Source organism: Mercenaria mercenaria, chromosome 1 (assembly GCF_021730395.1).
Source record: "Mercenaria mercenaria strain notata chromosome 1, MADL_Memer_1, whole genome shotgun sequence".
NCBI lineage: Eukaryota > Metazoa > Mollusca > Bivalvia > Venerida > Veneridae > Mercenaria > Mercenaria mercenaria.
In genome coordinates this window covers 10,488,258-10,508,052 of record NC_069361.1, presented here as the reverse complement: position 1 = coordinate 10,508,052, position 19,795 = coordinate 10,488,258, and the positions used below count along the sequence as shown (strand labels likewise).

The following is a 19,795-nucleotide window of genomic DNA, read 5'->3' as shown; positions in this document are numbered from 1 at the left end:
AGTGTTTACTGAATCTTAAATCTAATTATACAAGTAAAATATTGTTCGTAAGAAGTTCAACATTTATTATACATTCAATGTAGGCGTATGGTAAGTTGTTAAAATTAAAATAAAGAAAAGAATAGAAAACTTGTCAGTCCGTTATAAATGAGTTTTACTAACTCTATAATCAAACATTTATTCCACACCCCAACAAAAAGTATCGATCTGGCTCTATATATATTATATTTCATACGGATGCTCAATGCATTATACTGGTACTCAAAAACGTAGAGATTGACCTGAAATATTGTTTAGTAACGTCGTTTAACCAAACGCATAGGCACGCACAAACGCACGCAAGCACACACATGTCTTCTTGCAAACCTTACCGTCCACTGATCCCACTGAGAATGTTTTGAAGCACGTTTTTCATTTTTCAACGAAATCCTAGGACATATCAAATTTCAGCATTTATCAGTTTTCAACAAGCTTTTTCATAAAAAATAATGTTAAAATATTGTCGCCGTAACTTTTAACATAAAAAGGTCGACTTCTAGAGTCAGTTTTTTACGGTATAAAGATTTATGATCATACAGACACAACACTGAGAGTAAACAACAAGGTCTACATTTCTGAAGACTTTTCTCTAGCTGTACTTGTTGAGCGCCAAAAAAATTAACACCTGTGCGATGTGAGTGCCGTTTTGAAACCCCATACCATCTTTAAACACGAGTCATTCTTTAAATATAACAAATTAAGTTTTGAAATTGGAACTGGTTATTGTAGGAAGACATGACTATACGATACTGTATCAAAAATGAATACATTTGGAGTATTTACTGAGTATTTTACGTGTTTTTTAACATTTGACATTTCTGAGTCAAACGTTCACGTTTACAAGGTTTTTTCTAGCTAATTTGGGAACATAGCCTATACCCCCAAAATTGGGAATTTTGACGTGTAAATGTTCCAAATTGGGAAATATTTAGTCCCATAGGATATAGTAAGGATGTGTTTAAGCACTTTCTCATACACTTGTTTCACCTTGTACAACCTCTTTAACATACTTCCATTACAAAAACGTCCATAATTTGGTCAATGTTTGTGCAATTTTGATGAAATTTTTTTCAGACTGTAGATTGGGAATTTTTGCACTCATTTTGGGAAAAATACATACTTTTTAGCATTGGGAATATAGCCGAATAACGGCTATAAAAACGGCCGAAAAAAAACCCTGGTTTACCTCGCCGTATTTTGTTTATTTCAAGACAGAATGTTGTGACACTCACAAAACATAGTCACCAATTATTCATCAGGGTGCAGATATCTTTCATTTTAAGAAAAGTTTTGAATTACCGGAGATACAATAAGAAATACTTAAACCACCTCTCCTCCAAAATCGCTTATCGAGCGCTGTATGTGTGAGTGCCACCTGTACTTGGGAGCGCCGGTACCAGGGTGTGATTATGGAAGAGAGGTTTCCAGGAAGGTTACAAAATAAATACCCTGCAAAAAACGGTTCTAACTGTCATCTCCATCACATATAATTTTGATAAAATCTGATGTAAAGTGGCTATAAAAATGAGAGACAGTGGAAATATTTGATCATCTTATCCTACAGCAAAACTACGAGTTATTTCTGGTTTGGCTGAGTAAGCTATATATACTTCTGGAATGCCTCAGTGAGAGAGAGAGAGAGAGAGATAGGTGATACTGTGTAGGTGCTACAACATGAACAGATGGTAACAATTTACCTTTTCATATACATATGATTAACTTTAGTGCATTTTTTCCCAAAAGATGTCATAAATAGAGCTTCAAGGGATGATCTGTTTAATTTTATTTAAAGCAAAACATGTGCACATAAGAAATTAAACTCCAATTTAAAATTATGCTTATTTCTCCGAAATTAATTCAAAATCACGCTTAAAAAAACCTTTTTTACAAATATTTTTAAAAATATTCTTATTTTAAAGTTTCAAACATGACTAATAATTCTTTAACACTATTGGTTTATGCTAATTAATTTACCTTTCACATATAAACCACAAGTAGGAGTATAGAATTACGCATTATGAAACCACAAATTCTACCTGAGCTTTTAAATATGGTAATATTTACCTTATAAGGTAATAAAACCAGTATTATTGAAATCTAAAAGTTCCCGCTCCTATTTTCAACCAATTCCTTTTCACACAACTACAGGTAAGCAGCTGTGTATTTCATGTAATAACTAAATAAGCAAGAATGTAGAAAATGTAAAGAATTAGGAATTTATCTAACATCTATGTTATGAACTAAAGGCTGTCAAACTATCCCAGTTCGATATCATTTATTGATAAACATTTTAGACATATTTTGATACAGAGTATTAATGAAAAGACTACCAGTAGTCCTAAGTTTTAATGCATTCAAGTTAAAACTTCAGCCTAACTTGGAAAAACTGGAAAGCTTTTCACACCTTGCTTGACATTTAATCAACTGGAAATATGAAATGGGGACATTTTAAAGATAAATTCAGGAATATGTTGGAAGATGGACAAATGAAAATGCCCATTTATTAACATTTCACTGATACTTTAATATCATAATCTTTCCACAAGCAGACTCGGCTCAATTTTTTCAACTTGGGGCACAAGCTGAGGGTGAAGTCATCATTAGTGAGGTGCACAGTGTCAAGTGGGCTCCTGTAAGGGGTCAGGTGATCCCATCCTGGAAATTAAAAAAATACAGGTATGAAATGGTGGCCTCTGGTTTTAGGTTTAAATCTTGAATACCAAGTATTGTTAATCATGACCCAGGAAATTGGACACATATAATGACCTCACTGCAGACATCATTTTGGTAGAACCCACAATGCTGATCAACCTCTACAGTGAGGGTTTCCAGGATTTTTTTTAATACAGGTGTGAAATGGTACACTCCTGTGCATTTTGTGGTCTAAATTTTCATGAATATAGGTCACTACTCAGTAAACTGGGGGAGGGGGCAGGCCTTCATGATCAAGCCCTGCACAGGTGCAGTATTCCACAGAACCTATAATTTATTTTTTAGTATGTATACACCATGTAAATCAATATCTGGTCAATTTATATCACATAATTATGACATGAAATTAAATGGAATTATTAGAAAACCAAATATATCAGGCCATAATAAATTAATTCCTAGATTGTCATCCCCGCCCGCCCCCTCCTTTTTATGCTGCCCTGACCTTTTTTATCCCCCCGCCTAAAAAAAAACAACAAACAAGAAGCTCCGTTCAATAAACGCTTGATGCCCCCGGTGGCATCCTTGTCGATACAAAGCAACCTAAGTCCAAAACGAGGTCAAGTTCAAGGTCAAACTGAGGTCAGGTGATGTCTGAAGATGAGGAATGGTCACAGGTTACATCTGCATTAGTATCAAGTCATTCTAGTAAGGGGTATTGATGCTAGACGAAATGGTCCCATTTGGTTAACCTCGTACGGATGGACAGGACAATCACTATATGCCTCCCGCATCAGTAGATGCCGGGGGCATAAAAATGGAACAAAAAATGTACGAACCGCGGAAGGGTCCCGTATATTTGTTTTGTAATGCTGCCGCAAAATAAACATGATAAAGCGTGTCGCAAATTAAACTTGCGCTCCTCCGATTGAAGAGCATTGTTGTAAAAATAACAACTTTCACTATGGTTTTCATAATCGTAGCGGTTTTTCAATGTGAAAAAACTCTCAAAGACTGGTTTTGGTGCAATTATTCCAATGTTAACTCGTTACTGGATCTATACAATGACTTTATTTCGGGCAGTCTAGAACATAAAGCGCCGATTGATCGTGGCGAAACCAGCAGTACCCCTGCATACAGTTGTTTTGAAAATAAAAAATAAAATTATCCCCCCGCTCCTTTTTAAACAAAATTTGGATGATAATCTAGGAATTAATTTATTATGGCCTTAATTTTCCATAATCTAAAGCGACTTGGTGACTGCAAAACTGTGTTAAATTATTTTTATATTCCTGAGAATCAATTATTAGCAGATTTAAAGCAAATACTATATGTATGTTTTATGATAGAAATTTGTAGTATTTTATCAAGTTTGTAGTATTTTATCAGTAATGAATCTGTGCTATCAATTTCTTTTTTGGCATCACTCATAGGGGTGCATACTTTATCAGTGGCCTGCCTCCAGCATGGAATTACTGTTTTATCTGTCATAATCATTTTTTGATTCTACCAGATACACATCTGTCAGTTAAACCAACTGTAACCACATACATGAATGTATCTATGCAAACATGTTTTTGCAAGGGTGTTAGATGGTGCATAACATGAATATATGTATCGAAATAATAACACACTTGTCTAGCTGTTGTGGTGTGTCAGACATACATGTCTAAGATCATAACTTGTCAGATGGCTGTCAGACCTATAGACATAACTATAACACTTCATTTACAATGCCTTCTATTAAACTCAGTAAAATACATTCATAGAAATGCCCTTGAAAGTAACAAGAATATAATATAAACCAGCTAATATACTGACAGTACACCCTTCCAGTTAACCTTTAAAATATTTTTGCTTCCCCTCCAGAGACCATTGCCACTTAAGGCTTAAATAATATATATGTTATAAAATATTTTTGGTACAAGCGTTTTTCTTGTGAGTAGGTAGCGGATGGGGAAGCACCATTAAAATGCCAGCCAGCATAATAATTGCAAGTACATTTTAAAGTTGAGAAATAAGTTTATCACCAACCAACCTTGACCCAAATATGTCACCTATTTTCCCCTGAATCTGACATTTAAATATCATTAAAGCTTACTGGCAATTATGCTCATCTCAAACTTAACTAGAAAAACTCATGTATAAGGACAAAATTCTTAAACAACCCTGGTGATTTCCAACAGGCACTGTTTGATATTGCTCTGATGTACATCTAAGATTACCTAGAATTATGAGAAAATGGCCAAATCTTGTGTAACAGAATTAAAAGGTTAATTATGATTTTTTCATAAGCCTGGTAGTACCTAGTTTTGATCAGGAATAGGACACAGCTACAAATAATAGATAATATAATAATGTTGTTTTGTTCTACAACTGTAGTAAACCTGTACTGCATTCACTACACATGTGAGTATAGGTAGGCTCCTGCCATTTTTGGGCATGGCGTATTCTCTTACATCTCTCTCTCTCTACCTATGCTAGCAGGAGCCAGTTACCTGTAATACAGGTAAATCTCTGTAACTGTCTGATCTACTGTCTCTTACAATCAAATGACCAGGCTGGATATCATTATGAAGATAATTAGATTATGTAGACCAACAGGTCAGCTGACTTCTCAATGAGATTTTTATCCACACATGCCATCAGCTGATCATATGCACAATGTAGTCCACATTATATGATTTGTTGGCAAGAAAAAAAGCTGGTGTTTTGAAAAGCCATGATTTATGTGCAGTAAATGCAACTAGCACAGTGGTAGCTTACAAATTTCTTTGTAGTTGATTTAACTTTATATATAAAATTATAAACTCAGAATATGAACACTTCATTTATTATCAGAGCAGCAATGTTACGGAATGCAAAGAATTCTCAGGTAGATGCCTGGAACAATATGCACCATAAGCACTTTCTCATAGAAGTATTAATGGTAAATGTGAAAATATATAACAGTGTAGATGTAATAAAATAGAACAACCCTGTAAGTTCAACTCATTTTCTAACATAAAAACTGCCCAGTAATATTGCAAATTTTTATTCGTTTATTCATGAAAGAATGTGCACATTGAGTGTCAGTCTTATTTAATTGCCCTCATTTCTATTCTACATTTCAGTGTGGGTTTAACAATTACTATAGCGTGACATCAACCTTCTTTCAACACAAACTGAAAATGATAATTACGGGGAGAAATCTGATTGGTGTTAAGCTTGACAAATTCAAACCGAGTAACAATTCTGCTCATCTGACTTATGCTATGCAAATATCATGCAACACTGCTTTCATAGCTCATACAGAAAATATATTATCAGTTAATAAAATCAAATTAACTAACTTTGCCTGGACTCCTACTACTACTAGGGGTATCAAAAAGCAATAAAGACCAAAATTCATCTTTGTTTTGTAAGGCTGACTAAACATATATACATGTATATATGAACAAAAATCATCTAGAACGGCCATTAGCACAAAACAACTGATCTTGTAACTACCATCTAAACATGTACTATGAAAAACTAACCCGTCATGAAACAAGCATGTTGAATTACAACTTGCCAGGGGTAAAATAATAAAACTATGATTGCCATCTTCTGTCAAGTGTTTACAACTATGCAACAAGATGTAGTGAAGTAGATGGGGAAGTAACCAAATATGTTTATCAACTATAATGCGCAAGTTTAGTTTTAAGTAAACAATTGAAACTTTATAAAAACATAATTATATTTATTATTCAGTTTGCCGAAAAGGATAAAAAAGGTTTAGTTTTCATATGAACATTTCAGTTATCCCTTGAAACTGACTTGACATCAGAGTTTTATTCCACTTTGCATAAATACACAGCCATCCAGCTATATATTATTCCCTCCACAGCCCCAACACTCGTATTAGTCCTAATAAACAGGTGCCAAAACCCCCTTCCCATTGCTTGTGAAAAAAACAACATAATGCACAAATTATATAGGTAGAAGAGTGAGATTCTCGGCATGTACCACGGTATCAATTGCTAAGCCGGTCATTTTTCTTATTACCATCGGCATATTCTGAAGTTTAATGAAACATTTAAATCGAAAGTTGTGAATTATTTGGTGACTGTAAATATAAAGAAATTAAAAATGGAGAAAAATCAGTCAAATCACTGTGGGTAGTGTACACAGTGGCTATATGTCCAGCTGCAAAGTACTTCCTATTGAATTCTGAGAGAAGAAATCAGGAGAACACTAAAATTAACAGGACCTAAACCTTATGAATATAAATCCCAAAATCCAGGGATGGCAAAATCTGATTTTTACTTGCTAAGTTGCTTTTCCATTTTCGTCAATTGCTATTTTGTACATGTCCGTATGAGTTATACAACAAATTCTGGTCAAATTTTGGTTGCCTGCCAGTCATAACCGCTAGACGATTGTTCGGAAGTAGATAGTTGAAGTTGAAATTTCACTTGTCCGTACAAGCTTTGGGACAACCTGGGCAATACGGACAATTGAATTTGCCATCCCTGATTAAGTTCAATCTGAAAGCGAGTTGTTGAAAGAAAACTTTTTAAAAAAAAGAATGAGAAAGTGGCTATGCATTTGTCCAAGTTAATTCCTGGGCGCCAATTCCTGAAGCTGCCATCTAATATAACAAAGTCACAGCATATCGTTACTTCAGTTAAAAGACCTAAAACACCGGTCCTCCAACAAAATGGCCGCCGCCACAAACATCCAGATTTTTGACATACCGGCAAGCATTTGCTTTACGAAATTAATGTTTACGGCAAAAGTACATCTCAATCACATAAAACACATAAAAGATCGAAAGTTTCCTGTAGACAGAACAGAAATAAGAAGAAGGAAAAAATGAAAAATGGGAAGGAAGGGGGCGTAAAAACTTTTTCAGGGACAAACCTTTTTCTGTTGTTTTTCCCAAGCTGGATCTAAAAGTTGTTCACGATCCCACTCGTCTTCACCTTGCATGTAATCATCATCATAATCGTATTCGTTCGCCATGTTTATGGCATCTAAATCCACTGATAAATCCGTTTAAATGGTCCTTAATATTGAATATTTTTGTTCAGAAGAGGGGGAAATCCTAACCACCCCGACAGAGGCGACGTTGTCACGTGACACATAACCGGAAGAACTCGGAGCGTTTCGTCATTTGCTACATGTCAAAGGTCATGCATCTTCACTGGCATGAAATCTGTACAACAGAGAAAGTGGTTGGACGTGTTCTGGAGTTATTAACGACATATTGTATATATTATCGATAATAATCGTCAGTAATTAAAGAACCAATTAAGTTACCTATTGTCTGGTTATCTGTATTTGATAATTAACACAATATCGCATCTCTTGTTATATCTAAGTCAGATTAATTATCTGATAAAAGATAATAAATCAGAGGCTGTTGTGAGACTGTCTTCTGAATATTTTTTCCTATCAAATTTACGAATAGACCTATAAGCAGCATTAGAACATCAAATTTATGCTAAGAAAATATATATAGGCTCATACATACATTTACTTAATGCAATGGTTACTTTAATAATTATTTTGCTAATGACTTAATGGCAGAGCAAAGATCTTTTCTGGTCATGCTGTGGGGTGGGTGGTTGGAGAGGTATTAAAGTCATACATTACATGCGACAGTAATACAAGATACATAATTTATTTTCAAAACTTAAACACTGGCAAATCTCTGACTTATCCTCTAATTGTCTCTGTCTTTGTGCTCTAAAAGGCTTTTAAAAATTGCCAAGATACAAGAAACTTTAGGTCTAAAAAAAAAATGTTTGTTTCCGGTATCCCGACCTACCCTAAATTTTTGGCCCGGCCCTAAATGTTTTTATGGCCTTGGAGAATATTTTTTTCAACTTTTTATTGAAAAAATAAAAATTTTCCGACCTACCTACCCTAATTTTTTTTTAACATTATACCGGAAACAAAGAATTGTTTTTAGGCCTTACGTGTAATAGGTTTGGAAAAAAAATGAAACAATAGCTCAAAGCTATTCAAACATTTGTGTTTTATGTAACCAATATGTACAATACCTGGATTTTGGTACCTTTTACCTGCCATCTTTTTATTTTCTGTTTGTATAATTATACATTGTATGTAGTACATTTGAGTCGTGCCATGAGAAAATCAACATAGTCGCTTTGCGACCAGCATGGATCCAGACCAGCCTGCGCATACACACAGTCTGGTCAGGATCCAAATTGCTGTTCACTTTCAAAGCCTACTGGAATTAGAGAAACTGTTAGCGGACAGCATGGATCCTGACTAGTCTGCGCAGATGCGCAGACTGGTCTGGATCCATGCTGGTCGCAAAACCACTATGTTGATATTTTCTCATGGCAGACTCAAATGTACTACATACAATGTATAATTATACAAACAGAAAATAAAAAGATGGCAGGTAAAAGGTACCAAAATCCAGGTATTGTACATATTGGTTACATAAAACACAAATGTTAGTGACAAAAACAAAAGCTTGAGTTATAAAGGTTTATGTTGGTAGATCTTCTGTTGACTAGATATTACCCAAAGATCGATCGAACAGCAGCCATGAAGACTTAGTGTTAAAATTTTACTTTGAAAATTATTCACAGAACACTGTGTTCAGTATTAAGAAATGTTTGTAAGAGATCTGATATCAGTTCAAATTTGATTTGAAGGGATATTCTCACATTTAAGCACTAAGCTCAGTTTGTCTTGACTGCATGACTGCATGACTAGTATTAGTACAGAAAAAGATATAAATAGATGCATGATAGTTAAAGTAACAATTAAGCACAAAACTAAAAGCACAAAAACTGAAAGCACTGCAGGTTGGCAGTACAGATACAGCCAAAACTATGAAAACATTGCACACTTTCAGGCTGAGCTCCTACACACCCAGACGAGTCACTGCTGAATTCTTTGTAGTTGTCTACCTGTGTAACAAGGTTTGGCCGACTGTTCCAGATCTGTGTGTCCTCATACCGCTGGTCATACAGGGTCTTCTAGGATGTTACTGTAGTAAATTAATTCTAAAAGAAAGAGACAAAATTTAAAAATGTACAAGATCATTCTTAAGGTGACAATAATTGATGTAATTGATCTTGAAAGTTTTGAATGCAATAGTTCTGATACTAAATAAATGTAATTAAATAAATTGTGTTGACATTAAGGTCTGTTTCCCTGCAAGTTTGGTGAAATTCAACTTAGTCTGACTAGAGTTATTGCTCTTATTTTGGGTTATAAAGCAGGCAAGGATTTATATTGAATGAATGGTTTGTAGCAAATACAGTCAGAATCTTCACAATAAAACCAGAGTCACCTTACAAAAACTGCTGTGCCATTTCTGTATAACAGTCACATTGAGATGATGGTCTTAATGCTAGTGTACCTGCATACTCTCAAGAGTTTTTAAATTCAGTTTAGTACCATCAAGAGGTAAAACTATTGAAGGTTGACGGAGGATTCTTAATTATGGTGCATATTTGAAAGTTTTATTTCACATATTTGCAAAACACACCTCAGGATATCTTTTGATAAAATCTGACTTTTTTAAAACAATTTATCTAAATTAGTTACACCATCTTTTAGCAATTCTTTGTTCTATATGATTGGAAGTTGTCAGTAAGAGAAAAGAAGCTTTACAGATTTATCTCCCTTTAGACAAACTACAGCTATATTATGTTTCTGTTTTTAACAAGCCTGTCATAATATGTAACAGTAATTTCAGTCAGTTGTGATTGAAAATACCTTTACATTGATAATTTGGAAATTAATTCATAAGTAAGTTCTAACAGTTTAAAAGAATGTTTCCAAGTGGAATATACAAGTTAAGAAATCACTTGAAGGCAATTTATGTTTTACACTGTGGTAACATTTCTGTGCAGAAAGTTTAATGCAGGATGCTGTATATATTTGTCATAAAGTAGTTCCCTCAAGATCTCTGGAGGGTACTTGTTTTTTATCAAATAATGAATATCTTTTGTTTTCTGTTAATTCCATCTGCAGGTTATAATTTTGTTTACATCCATCGTTCTCATGGCCAACATTGTATCTTACTTTGAGGAAGTAGAAAAATCATTTTAAAACTGTTTCAGAACTTTTTAACACAAACCTGAAAGACAGGAGTTTGTAACAAGAAACTAGAATTAATCATAAAACGAAATCAAATACAGCTAAAGTTGTAAAATTTTGAAATTTCAGTACTAGTTTTATTGAATGTAAATTTCCATCACTGTATAAGCAGACTTAACAAAATTATAGACATAAAGCTGATTTTATTAAAAATATCTTAATTACCACTGATTTTCATGATACACATCAAAGTTCTGACTGACCAGCTGAAATTGTATTTAAATATTTTCACTTTGTAACACTTTTTGTTGTTGTCATATTTTGTGTTATTACAATGTAAATAACACACTGTCCTGACATTTTTCAAGTATAGAAATCATTGATCGAATTTACTTTGTCTGCAATAGGTAATAAAGAAGAAATTCAAAATCTCAAGAGCAAAAAGCTAGGATGTGATAAAAAGACTCATTTTGTATCCTTCCACATTTAATTCACTGGACTCGGCAGGTTTAATAAATTCAGTATGAAGAGACATCATGTAAACTCTTCTATATATTTTATCATCCTTAAAGCATCCTCCAAATAAGGAAGTCCTTGTAATGAACAATACCGGTATATAAATCAAGAGTGTTTTTCAAATGTTCTACCTCTTGGCATTTATCAAGATCAATTCGTAGAACAGCTATGTAACAACCTTTGAGGTACATGCACTCGATAATTTGTTGTGACGCTTTCATTGGAAACACGTTTAGTTTAAAGACAGACCAAACACTAACCTTAACCAAAGTGCCTTTGCCAGTGGCCTCAGATCCGGAGGGTCAGACCAGACAACATACCCGTTATCATGATTAACACGACATTGTGTGAAATTTCACTGAAATCCTCTGTATTCTTCAAATGCATTTTAGGCACTGTGACTATCCACCTTGTAAATTGTCAGGTGGATCTTAAATTCTTAATGAACACTTTTCATACAGATGATAGGTATCTTGGTCCAATTTAAGCGGTCCAGCAGTCTATACTGTGTCTATCCACCTTGTACATTTTCTCGCTGCTTCCTGCAGCAAGGCTACCGATCATTGTCTGTGTTTGTAAAGCGCAATATAATATTTTATAATTTTTGCGCTATATTAATGTCATGTATTTGTATTATCTGTGACAGACAACAAACATTTCTTTGTATCTAGTTTGAAGGAGATATTTGGTATTGTATGTTAGTAATATGTAGAGGTCAAGCATGCTTGACCAATATGTCTAAAAGACAATAACACCAGTTTATATGAGCCATATTTTATTTACTTGTTTGATATAATGAGATAAATCTATTCAAATGACAACAAAATAAATGCAAACATATGACATAGTCTAACAAGATTGTTCTAAAGTCCAGCAATATTTGTTCATACAACAACTAAAACTAAAATCAATCCCATTCAGCTAACCTGAATTAATCACAATTTTTACAATGTCTCTTATAATTGTATTGCAAAGTTCTCATTTATAAAACTTTATACTGATTACACATTTCATTAATATTAATCATTTTCATTATTATAACCAATGTACCTTTTTACTACTTTCCTCCTACTGTTACATAATAAATAAATAACATGAAATTATTTTGATTCAACTGAGCAGAAACTGCCTATTCAAATAGTGTTAGTTTAAGGCTGTTTTTTTATATATATATATATTTTTTTTCATATACCAGTGTATCGCCAATACAGACAGCAAAATATCAAACCACAACAAGCTATCAGCAACAAATACAATACACATATATCTATTTATATGTAGTACAATACATTATATTATTTTGAACAGACCTAATTATTGTTTCCATAATACATACTGAAACTGATAAAATACGATTGCATGCAAATTACACAACAATTTAGGTTTAAAATCCATACTTATATCAAGATTTTTATTATGCTTCCCAGATGTCAAAATATATAACTAAAGTTTATACAGATGCAAAACCTAAATTTACATAATCAAGGTCACTCTTGTGTAGTAAGCCACTCCATCATACAAATGTTTAACAAATGCTCATTACTACAGTAAATCACCACTTGCTCGAGCATCAGGGCTGTCTCAAGCAATACATATAGTCTACAGCTACTTTTTTCTTATATCTTCTATGTTCGGATTGCTCGAAACCCAAGATAACTTCAGCATTTCGAGTGGTGAATACAAAAGAAGTCATAAGTGCATATAAATAAAACAAGAGTGCCAGACTGTCACAAAATAGGCCTGTCATCAAACTTGGCCTTATTCAAGCAAAAAAGCCTGTTGCAATTTGGGTAGTTATAGAGCTTGGCTGAGATATTATGCCCATAAACATTGTCAACAAGTTTGGTGAAGATCGGATGAAAACTGTTCGACTTAGAGAGCGGACAAGGCTAAATTTGCGTTTTTCAAGTAATTCAAGGGCCATAATCCATGATAGCCTGGGGCGATTTGGGTGGTCATCGAACTTGGCCAATATATTATGCCCACAAACATTGTCAGCAAGTTTGGTGAAGATCGGATGAAAACTGTTTGACTTAAGAGAGCGGACATGCTCTGGACGCCGACCACCCGCCTGCCATAGGTGTTCACATAATATGCCTTGCTCTTTCAGAGACGGGCGTATAAAAACACACAGACCTTTTTCACATTCACCCCTCAATTTGCTCATCTCTTAGCAACGTCAAACAACTGGTGACTTGATTTTTACTGTATGTAAAGCTACTTGCTACACATGTAGAAATATAATCCAAAACTGTTTAACATTTCCATTTGCACAGGACTTAATTAAAAATATATGCCAGCACAGTAGATATTATTCCAGAGCAAAGCACCTTCAAAATGTAACACTTCATCTAAGGATTCAATGTTATTTTTTGTACACTTAGACAAGCATAAACCACACTGGCACTTCTTGTTAATCCATGAATCACAACTGTGATTTTTGCATGATTACCAAGAATTCCGAGTCTGGTTTACACCTGTCTAAATGTAAAAAAAGAACATCAACCCTTATAATTTTGTATTTACATTATTTAGTAACTTATTAAATAACAAGTCATTTTCTTTCAATGAGTATCTGAAATCAAAAATAAATGGCAGGCTACCTATCTTTTCAACATCTAAACAGAACTGTCAGAAAGACCTGCCAACATTAAATTGTAAATTATCCTTCCGTATAAATAGTTCATAATTTTCAATAAAAATACCTTTCAATCCAATAAAAAAAATCATATAGTCATGTTCATTTAATCCTGATCTCTACTACAACAAAAAAATAGTTTTTCTTAAGTTCTGGTGTCTGACTTAGGAAGTTTTTTTATTAACAATGCCATTTTACATGTATTTTTGTGTGTGAATGATTACAATCTTCATGGAAAGGGCCATCACTGATTTTATTGCACAAAATTAATGTTGTTTATATGAAAATAAACATTTTTTTCCTTTGTTACAAAACATATAGTAAATGTAAATATTTAGGAATGAGCACAATAACTGTTTGTACATTTTTACATAATAAAGTGGTTTAGAAAAATATACTGAATTATCAAAACAGTTAACAACAAGTAAGTTTACAGAGCTGTTTGTTACATAATAGATCTGTATTCAAGAGCTATGTCTTAGTTCAGATTTAAACAAAAACAATAGCTTCTAGTTTGTAAATCCATTATAACTGTAAAATATTTTACTCAGTTAAACAGATTTTTATCATTAAAATTTCAATTGCAAGTAATACTGTAACCCAACGAATACTCGCGACCAATAATTTTCGTTTTATTCACGGATGGCAGTTAAACGTGAAAATTAGTTTGCGCGAATAAGTCCGAACAATTAAATAGTAAATTGGTGAAATTTTTCTCTCTCTACGTAACAAGTCTAGACATTGTTGATGCAGAGCTATATGGCAGAATATTCAAGTTTTTCGAACATTTCGTAACCTTCTCCTGTTATAACAAAATGAATGAAATATTATCATAAAATATTGAAAAACACAAATATAACTCAATTTATATTCAACTGATACTTAATATTAAAAGCAGTGTCATAGTCACAGCATCAAATACTTTTATAATCCATTTTGCATGTTGTGGTTTGATGAGTGATAGCCACAGATCGACATTTATGTCTTTTACAACCCCTTGGATTCACAAATCCATGAATATTTTTTTCGGAAATGAAGAAAACACGAAAATAAACATTTGTGAATATGCCAAAGCTCGGCAAAACGCGAAAATTTGTCTTCGCAAATATATATTGGGTTACAGTAGCTGTTTAAGTCTGTTTTACAACACACAATACTAAAATATTTGGGGAAATAACTCAGCTATTGCAATATATGGTACATATCAAGAATGACAAGGATGATATTAAGTAGTTCAAATTTTCTTTTGATTTAAATGCAAAACGAAGCACTACAAACAAAATATGGCAAGAATACTGTCTAAGTCTGTCTTTGAGTAAAAAGCCATTTCCTCAGACAATTTCCAACTGTAATGCCCACTGAATATACCAGTCTATTCTATCCTGTTCCCTTGATCTACACTAAATACATATGGAAAATTATTGTGTCTAAAGAGTGTTTTCTATGCTGACTCTTTAGTTATAATTAATTCCCGACAGCCAAGCAGCTGAAAACCATAATTTTCAACATTACATGTAGAGAAATGCACCAGAAGCACATAAATCCTAGTAAAAATATTTAACTGAAGTCTGCATCAACTAAATGCAGTTTTCATCTTGAAATAATCTCAAAATATCTTATCTCTGTGAATATGCAAATATAGTGCATAGAATTACCAAATGGGCAGAAAAAGCCAAAACAATTGTACATGTCAGTCTTCCAAAAGGCTTTAGTAAAGTTATGATACACATATTTTATGGGCTACATCCTACACACTGGTGTGGAATGAGCTACAAAAAAGAAAATGACTAGAAAATGCTAAACAGTCAGTAAAAAAGTTCATTTCACTATAAGACAAAAATGTAAAATTAGCCCACACAAGATAAAACTAGAAACTATATCCCCTGGACATAGTTACCCCATAAATCTAAAGCCCTTCATGAACATTCTGAAGGAACAATAAAATGTAAGCTATTATTACAGAATATAACTAAATATTATACAGAAAGATTGATGTAAAACTAAGTCTTCCAAAAATGTGAAAAAAGCATCGGCATGCTGACTATTTTGATGCTGGATAGTAAAATATTGCTTATCTGAGGAAACTAGAGCTATCGTTGATACCCTGCAATACTGTTTTGTTAGATAAAACCAAAAATACAGGATTGAATATTGTAAATTGATAACATGTTTTTCAAATAAGATAAGAGCTTTTTGTAAAACACATATGCCTGAAATTCTTAATAAAAATGAGGCACACTTCATGAAATATTGGTAGGAGAGTTACAACTGTTATTTCATAATTTATTATGTAGATGATGTCGAGGAACAGCAATTCTAAAGTTTGAATCAAATCCGTTATGTAATAAAGTTTGAGTGCATCAAACCTTTAACCAGAAATCTGGTCTGGACATGGATGCTAACCCAGTGGCGAGTAAGATAGATCTCAATATACTTGTACAGTCAAACTAAAACAATATTAAAATCCCTTCTAACAATTTTGCAAGAAAAGGGGACTTAAAACTGAAAATATACAGTAAGTACATTAGCAAGTGGAATGTTTTTCTAAAAAATATTCTTAACACACTTATCAAAAACATGTTCTGAACATGACCTCTACTATTATACAATAATTGCTTTCCAATGACTTTGCCAATGTCAGGTTTAAAATACAGGTCTGACAGACAAAATGAGTATTAACTTAAAATACTTATTTGGAGTAAAGAATATAAAAATTCAGTTTGATTTCCTGTAGATAAAAAATTCTACTTTCAACAAATATTCAGTTCAGATTCAACTGTAAAGACAGAAGAAAACAAAACAAAACTAGAGATGCTTTTGAGAAAAGCGCATGTCTCCCACAACTGCCCCTATGAAAAATGTTAGTTTCTCTAGATGTTTTAGACAAGTGGATCCAAATAGATGGTCTGGATGAGTGGATCCAATCAGTAGTTCAAGGGCCATAAATCAAAAGTGCCTGGGAGGATTTGGCTAGTTATCGAATCTGGTTAAGGTCTTATGGCCAAACACATTTTGTTCAAGTTTGGTGAAGATCGGATGAGAAATGTTTGACTTAGAGAGCGGACAAGAGTAAACAGACAGATTTTTCCGGTAATTCAAGGGCCGTAACTCTAAACTGCCTGGACCGATTTGGCTAGTTATCGAACTTGGCCGAGGTCTCATGGTCAAACACATTTTGTTCAAGTTTGGTGAAGATCAGATGAGAAATGTTTGACTTACAGTGCGGGCAAGAGTAAAAAGGCCGATTTTTCGATAATTCAAGGACCGTAACTTCAAAATGCCTGGACCGATTTGGCTAGTTATCGAACTTGGCCGAGGTCTCATGGTCAAACACATTTTGTTTAAGTTTGGTGAAGATCGGATGAGAAATGTTTGACTAAGTGCGGACATGAGTAAAAAGGCCGATTTTTCGATAATTCAAGGGCCGTAACTCCAAAATGCCTGGACCAATTTGGCTAGTTATCGACCTTGGCAGAGGTCTCATGGTCAAACACATTTTGTTTAAGTTTGGTGAAGATCGGATGAGAAATGTTTGACTAAGTGCGGACATGAGTAAAAAGGCCGATTTTTCGATAATTCAAGGGCCGTAACTCCAAAATGCCTGGACCAATTTGGCTAGTTATCGACCTTGGCCGAGGTCTCATGGTCAAACACATTTTGTTTAAGTTTGGTGAAGATTGGATGAGAAATATTCGAATTAGAGTGCAGACAAGAGTAAAAAGACCGATTTTTGGTAATTCAAGGGCCATAACTCTAAGACACCTGGAACGATTTGGCTAGTTATCGAACTTGGCCCAGGTCTTATGGTCAAACACATTTTGTTTAAGTTTGGCGAAAATCGGATGAGGAATGTTCGACTTAGAGTGCGGACAAGCTTTGTGACAGACACACAGACTGGAGTAAATCAATATGTCTCCCACACCACTATGTGGTGGGAGACATATCTACCATGAATCATGTCAAAGCAATAGATTCTCAAGGACATTCTGAAAGTCTGTGATAATCTTTCATTTGTTGTAGATGCAGATGGGAATATCCGGTTTCAACGTAACTGTTCTAACAGTAACAATGCTCTGCCGAGGTCCCTCGTAAACAGTTACCCGAGAGCTGGATATTCTTATCTGTGTCTACAACCATTAGAACGTTATTTTTCCTCCATACCACATTATAGAACAAATAAAGCAACATGAAATACTTTATCTGCAGCACAGTTTCATATAGTAGCGTATTTAAACAAAGCATGGGGAATTAATGCCCGTAAACAGAAACTTCTTCAGGACATTGAAAGCATGCACAGCAACTAAATTCCAGTTTAGTTTTATAACATTATGTCTATTCCATAAAGTAACTTATTCTGGATTGAAAAGTATACCATACGGAACAAAGAACAACCCTCAAGGTATTACATACCACATATGTAAGCAATATTAAATGAATGCACAAGTTGTTAATTGTAATTAACAGCACCAGTCATCTAGCATTAGATGTGCCAGTTGGGTTTTGTCAGCATGGGGAAAACCAGTCAGACGTGCAAGAACACATCTGATACAAGGATCTAACTCTATGAAGTTTTAGGATGAACACGACTTAAGTAACATAGAGACACAAATATGATTTGTATGTATTTACATACATTATATATTTTATGCTCTCTGTTAAAATATGTTAAATGATGTAACTGGATTTCTATTAAGTCAAAAAACAAATAAAAATTTAGTTAGGCTTCAGTTACCTTACTGTGTAAATTGACAGGTAAAATGGACATCTTTATTTACATCTTAAACAATCTCAAAAATACAATATCATCTCAAAATTTCTGGAAGAGTTAGAACACAACACTTGTAACAGAGTGCTTATCCAGTATCTGAATATATTCACATACACTTTATTCACTACAGACAACCCAAAACAACATTTTTACAACACTATGGTCTACCTTTACAAGAACTTTCAACATACTGAAGCAAAAAACAGAACCCAGACAAAAGTGAGCTTATCTTTAACAAAATATAAATATACACTAGATGGGCACATAATAAGCCCACTTCTACCAAACACAAATGTTTTTTAGTAATAATCAGCTGGAAATAGGATTCTAGATAACATTTGTTGTACAGATACCAGTCAATCTGTTGCACATATAACCTCTTTTCGTGTATAACAATAAAACAGGATTTTTCTATACATTATTTCTTTTAAATCTAATTTTCATATATCAGAATCTAGGAACTCTTCTGACAACCAGTAATAACAAAACATGTAACATAATCTCATGATGGATTTTTCAAAACCCGTTTCAGTTTAATATCATAAACTTGGCGGCAAAGGAACACATTTTCTGGATTGATGTCCACTGGAGGTATTCTGTTGCTAGGATACGATTCATCTGCTTCTGGGACTACTTTCTTGCGGGCAGGAAGATTGGACTTGGTTCTTTCAACTTCTGCCATGAATCTGTAGAAATAATATGCTAGATTACATGTAAAGTATTAGTAACTGTTTTATTTAAAGTTTTTGGCCATAAGGTTAGGCAAAATGGTAGATAGTTCCTTGTTTTAAATCTAAAATAAATGTTTAGAGCATGTTATTTCAAAGTTAATCATAAGACTGTTATAAATCATAACAAGAGGGCCATGATGGCCCTATATCACTCACCAGAGTTGATCTGGCCTACTGAGCTAGTTTTGACCCCACATGACCCAGTTTCAAATTTGACCTTGAGATCATCAAGACAAATATTCTGACCAAGTTTCATAAAGATTGGTCACAACTGTAGCCTCTAGAGTGATAACAAGGCAAATGTTGATGCACGAAGGACGATGACCAGCACAATACCTCACCTTGAGCACTTCCAAACTCTGGTGAGCTAAAAGAAATCATTTCTCCTCAGAGAACAAC

The 19,795-nt window shown here is 33.8% G+C and overlaps 2 protein-coding genes across 5 annotated transcripts in view; both read right to left on the bottom strand.

The window, feature by feature from the left end:
* LOC123545007 (alpha-actinin, sarcomeric-like) overlaps positions 1-7,806 on the bottom strand; it is a 62,508-nt gene extending 54,702 nt beyond the window's left edge. For 3 of the 4 annotated variants that reach the window (XM_045331218.2, XM_045331219.2, XM_045331216.2), the window contains exon 1: positions 7,576-7,806. In XM_045331218.2, the coding sequence (XP_045187153.1) occupies positions 7,576-7,677 (102 nt within the window). In that variant the 5' untranslated portion in view covers positions 7,678-7,806. The remainder of the gene's footprint in view (positions 1-7,575) is intronic. The other variant, XM_045331217.2, reaches the window with a different exon arrangement.
* A 4,211-nt stretch (positions 7,807-12,017) lies between these two features.
* LOC123545010 (uncharacterized) overlaps positions 12,018-19,795 on the bottom strand; it is a 41,783-nt gene continuing 34,005 nt past the window's right edge. The window contains exon 7 of the mRNA XM_045331220.2: positions 12,018-19,351. Within this exon, the coding sequence (XP_045187155.2) occupies positions 19,168-19,351 (184 nt within the window). The 3' untranslated portion in view covers positions 12,018-19,167. The remainder of the gene's footprint in view (positions 19,352-19,795) is intronic.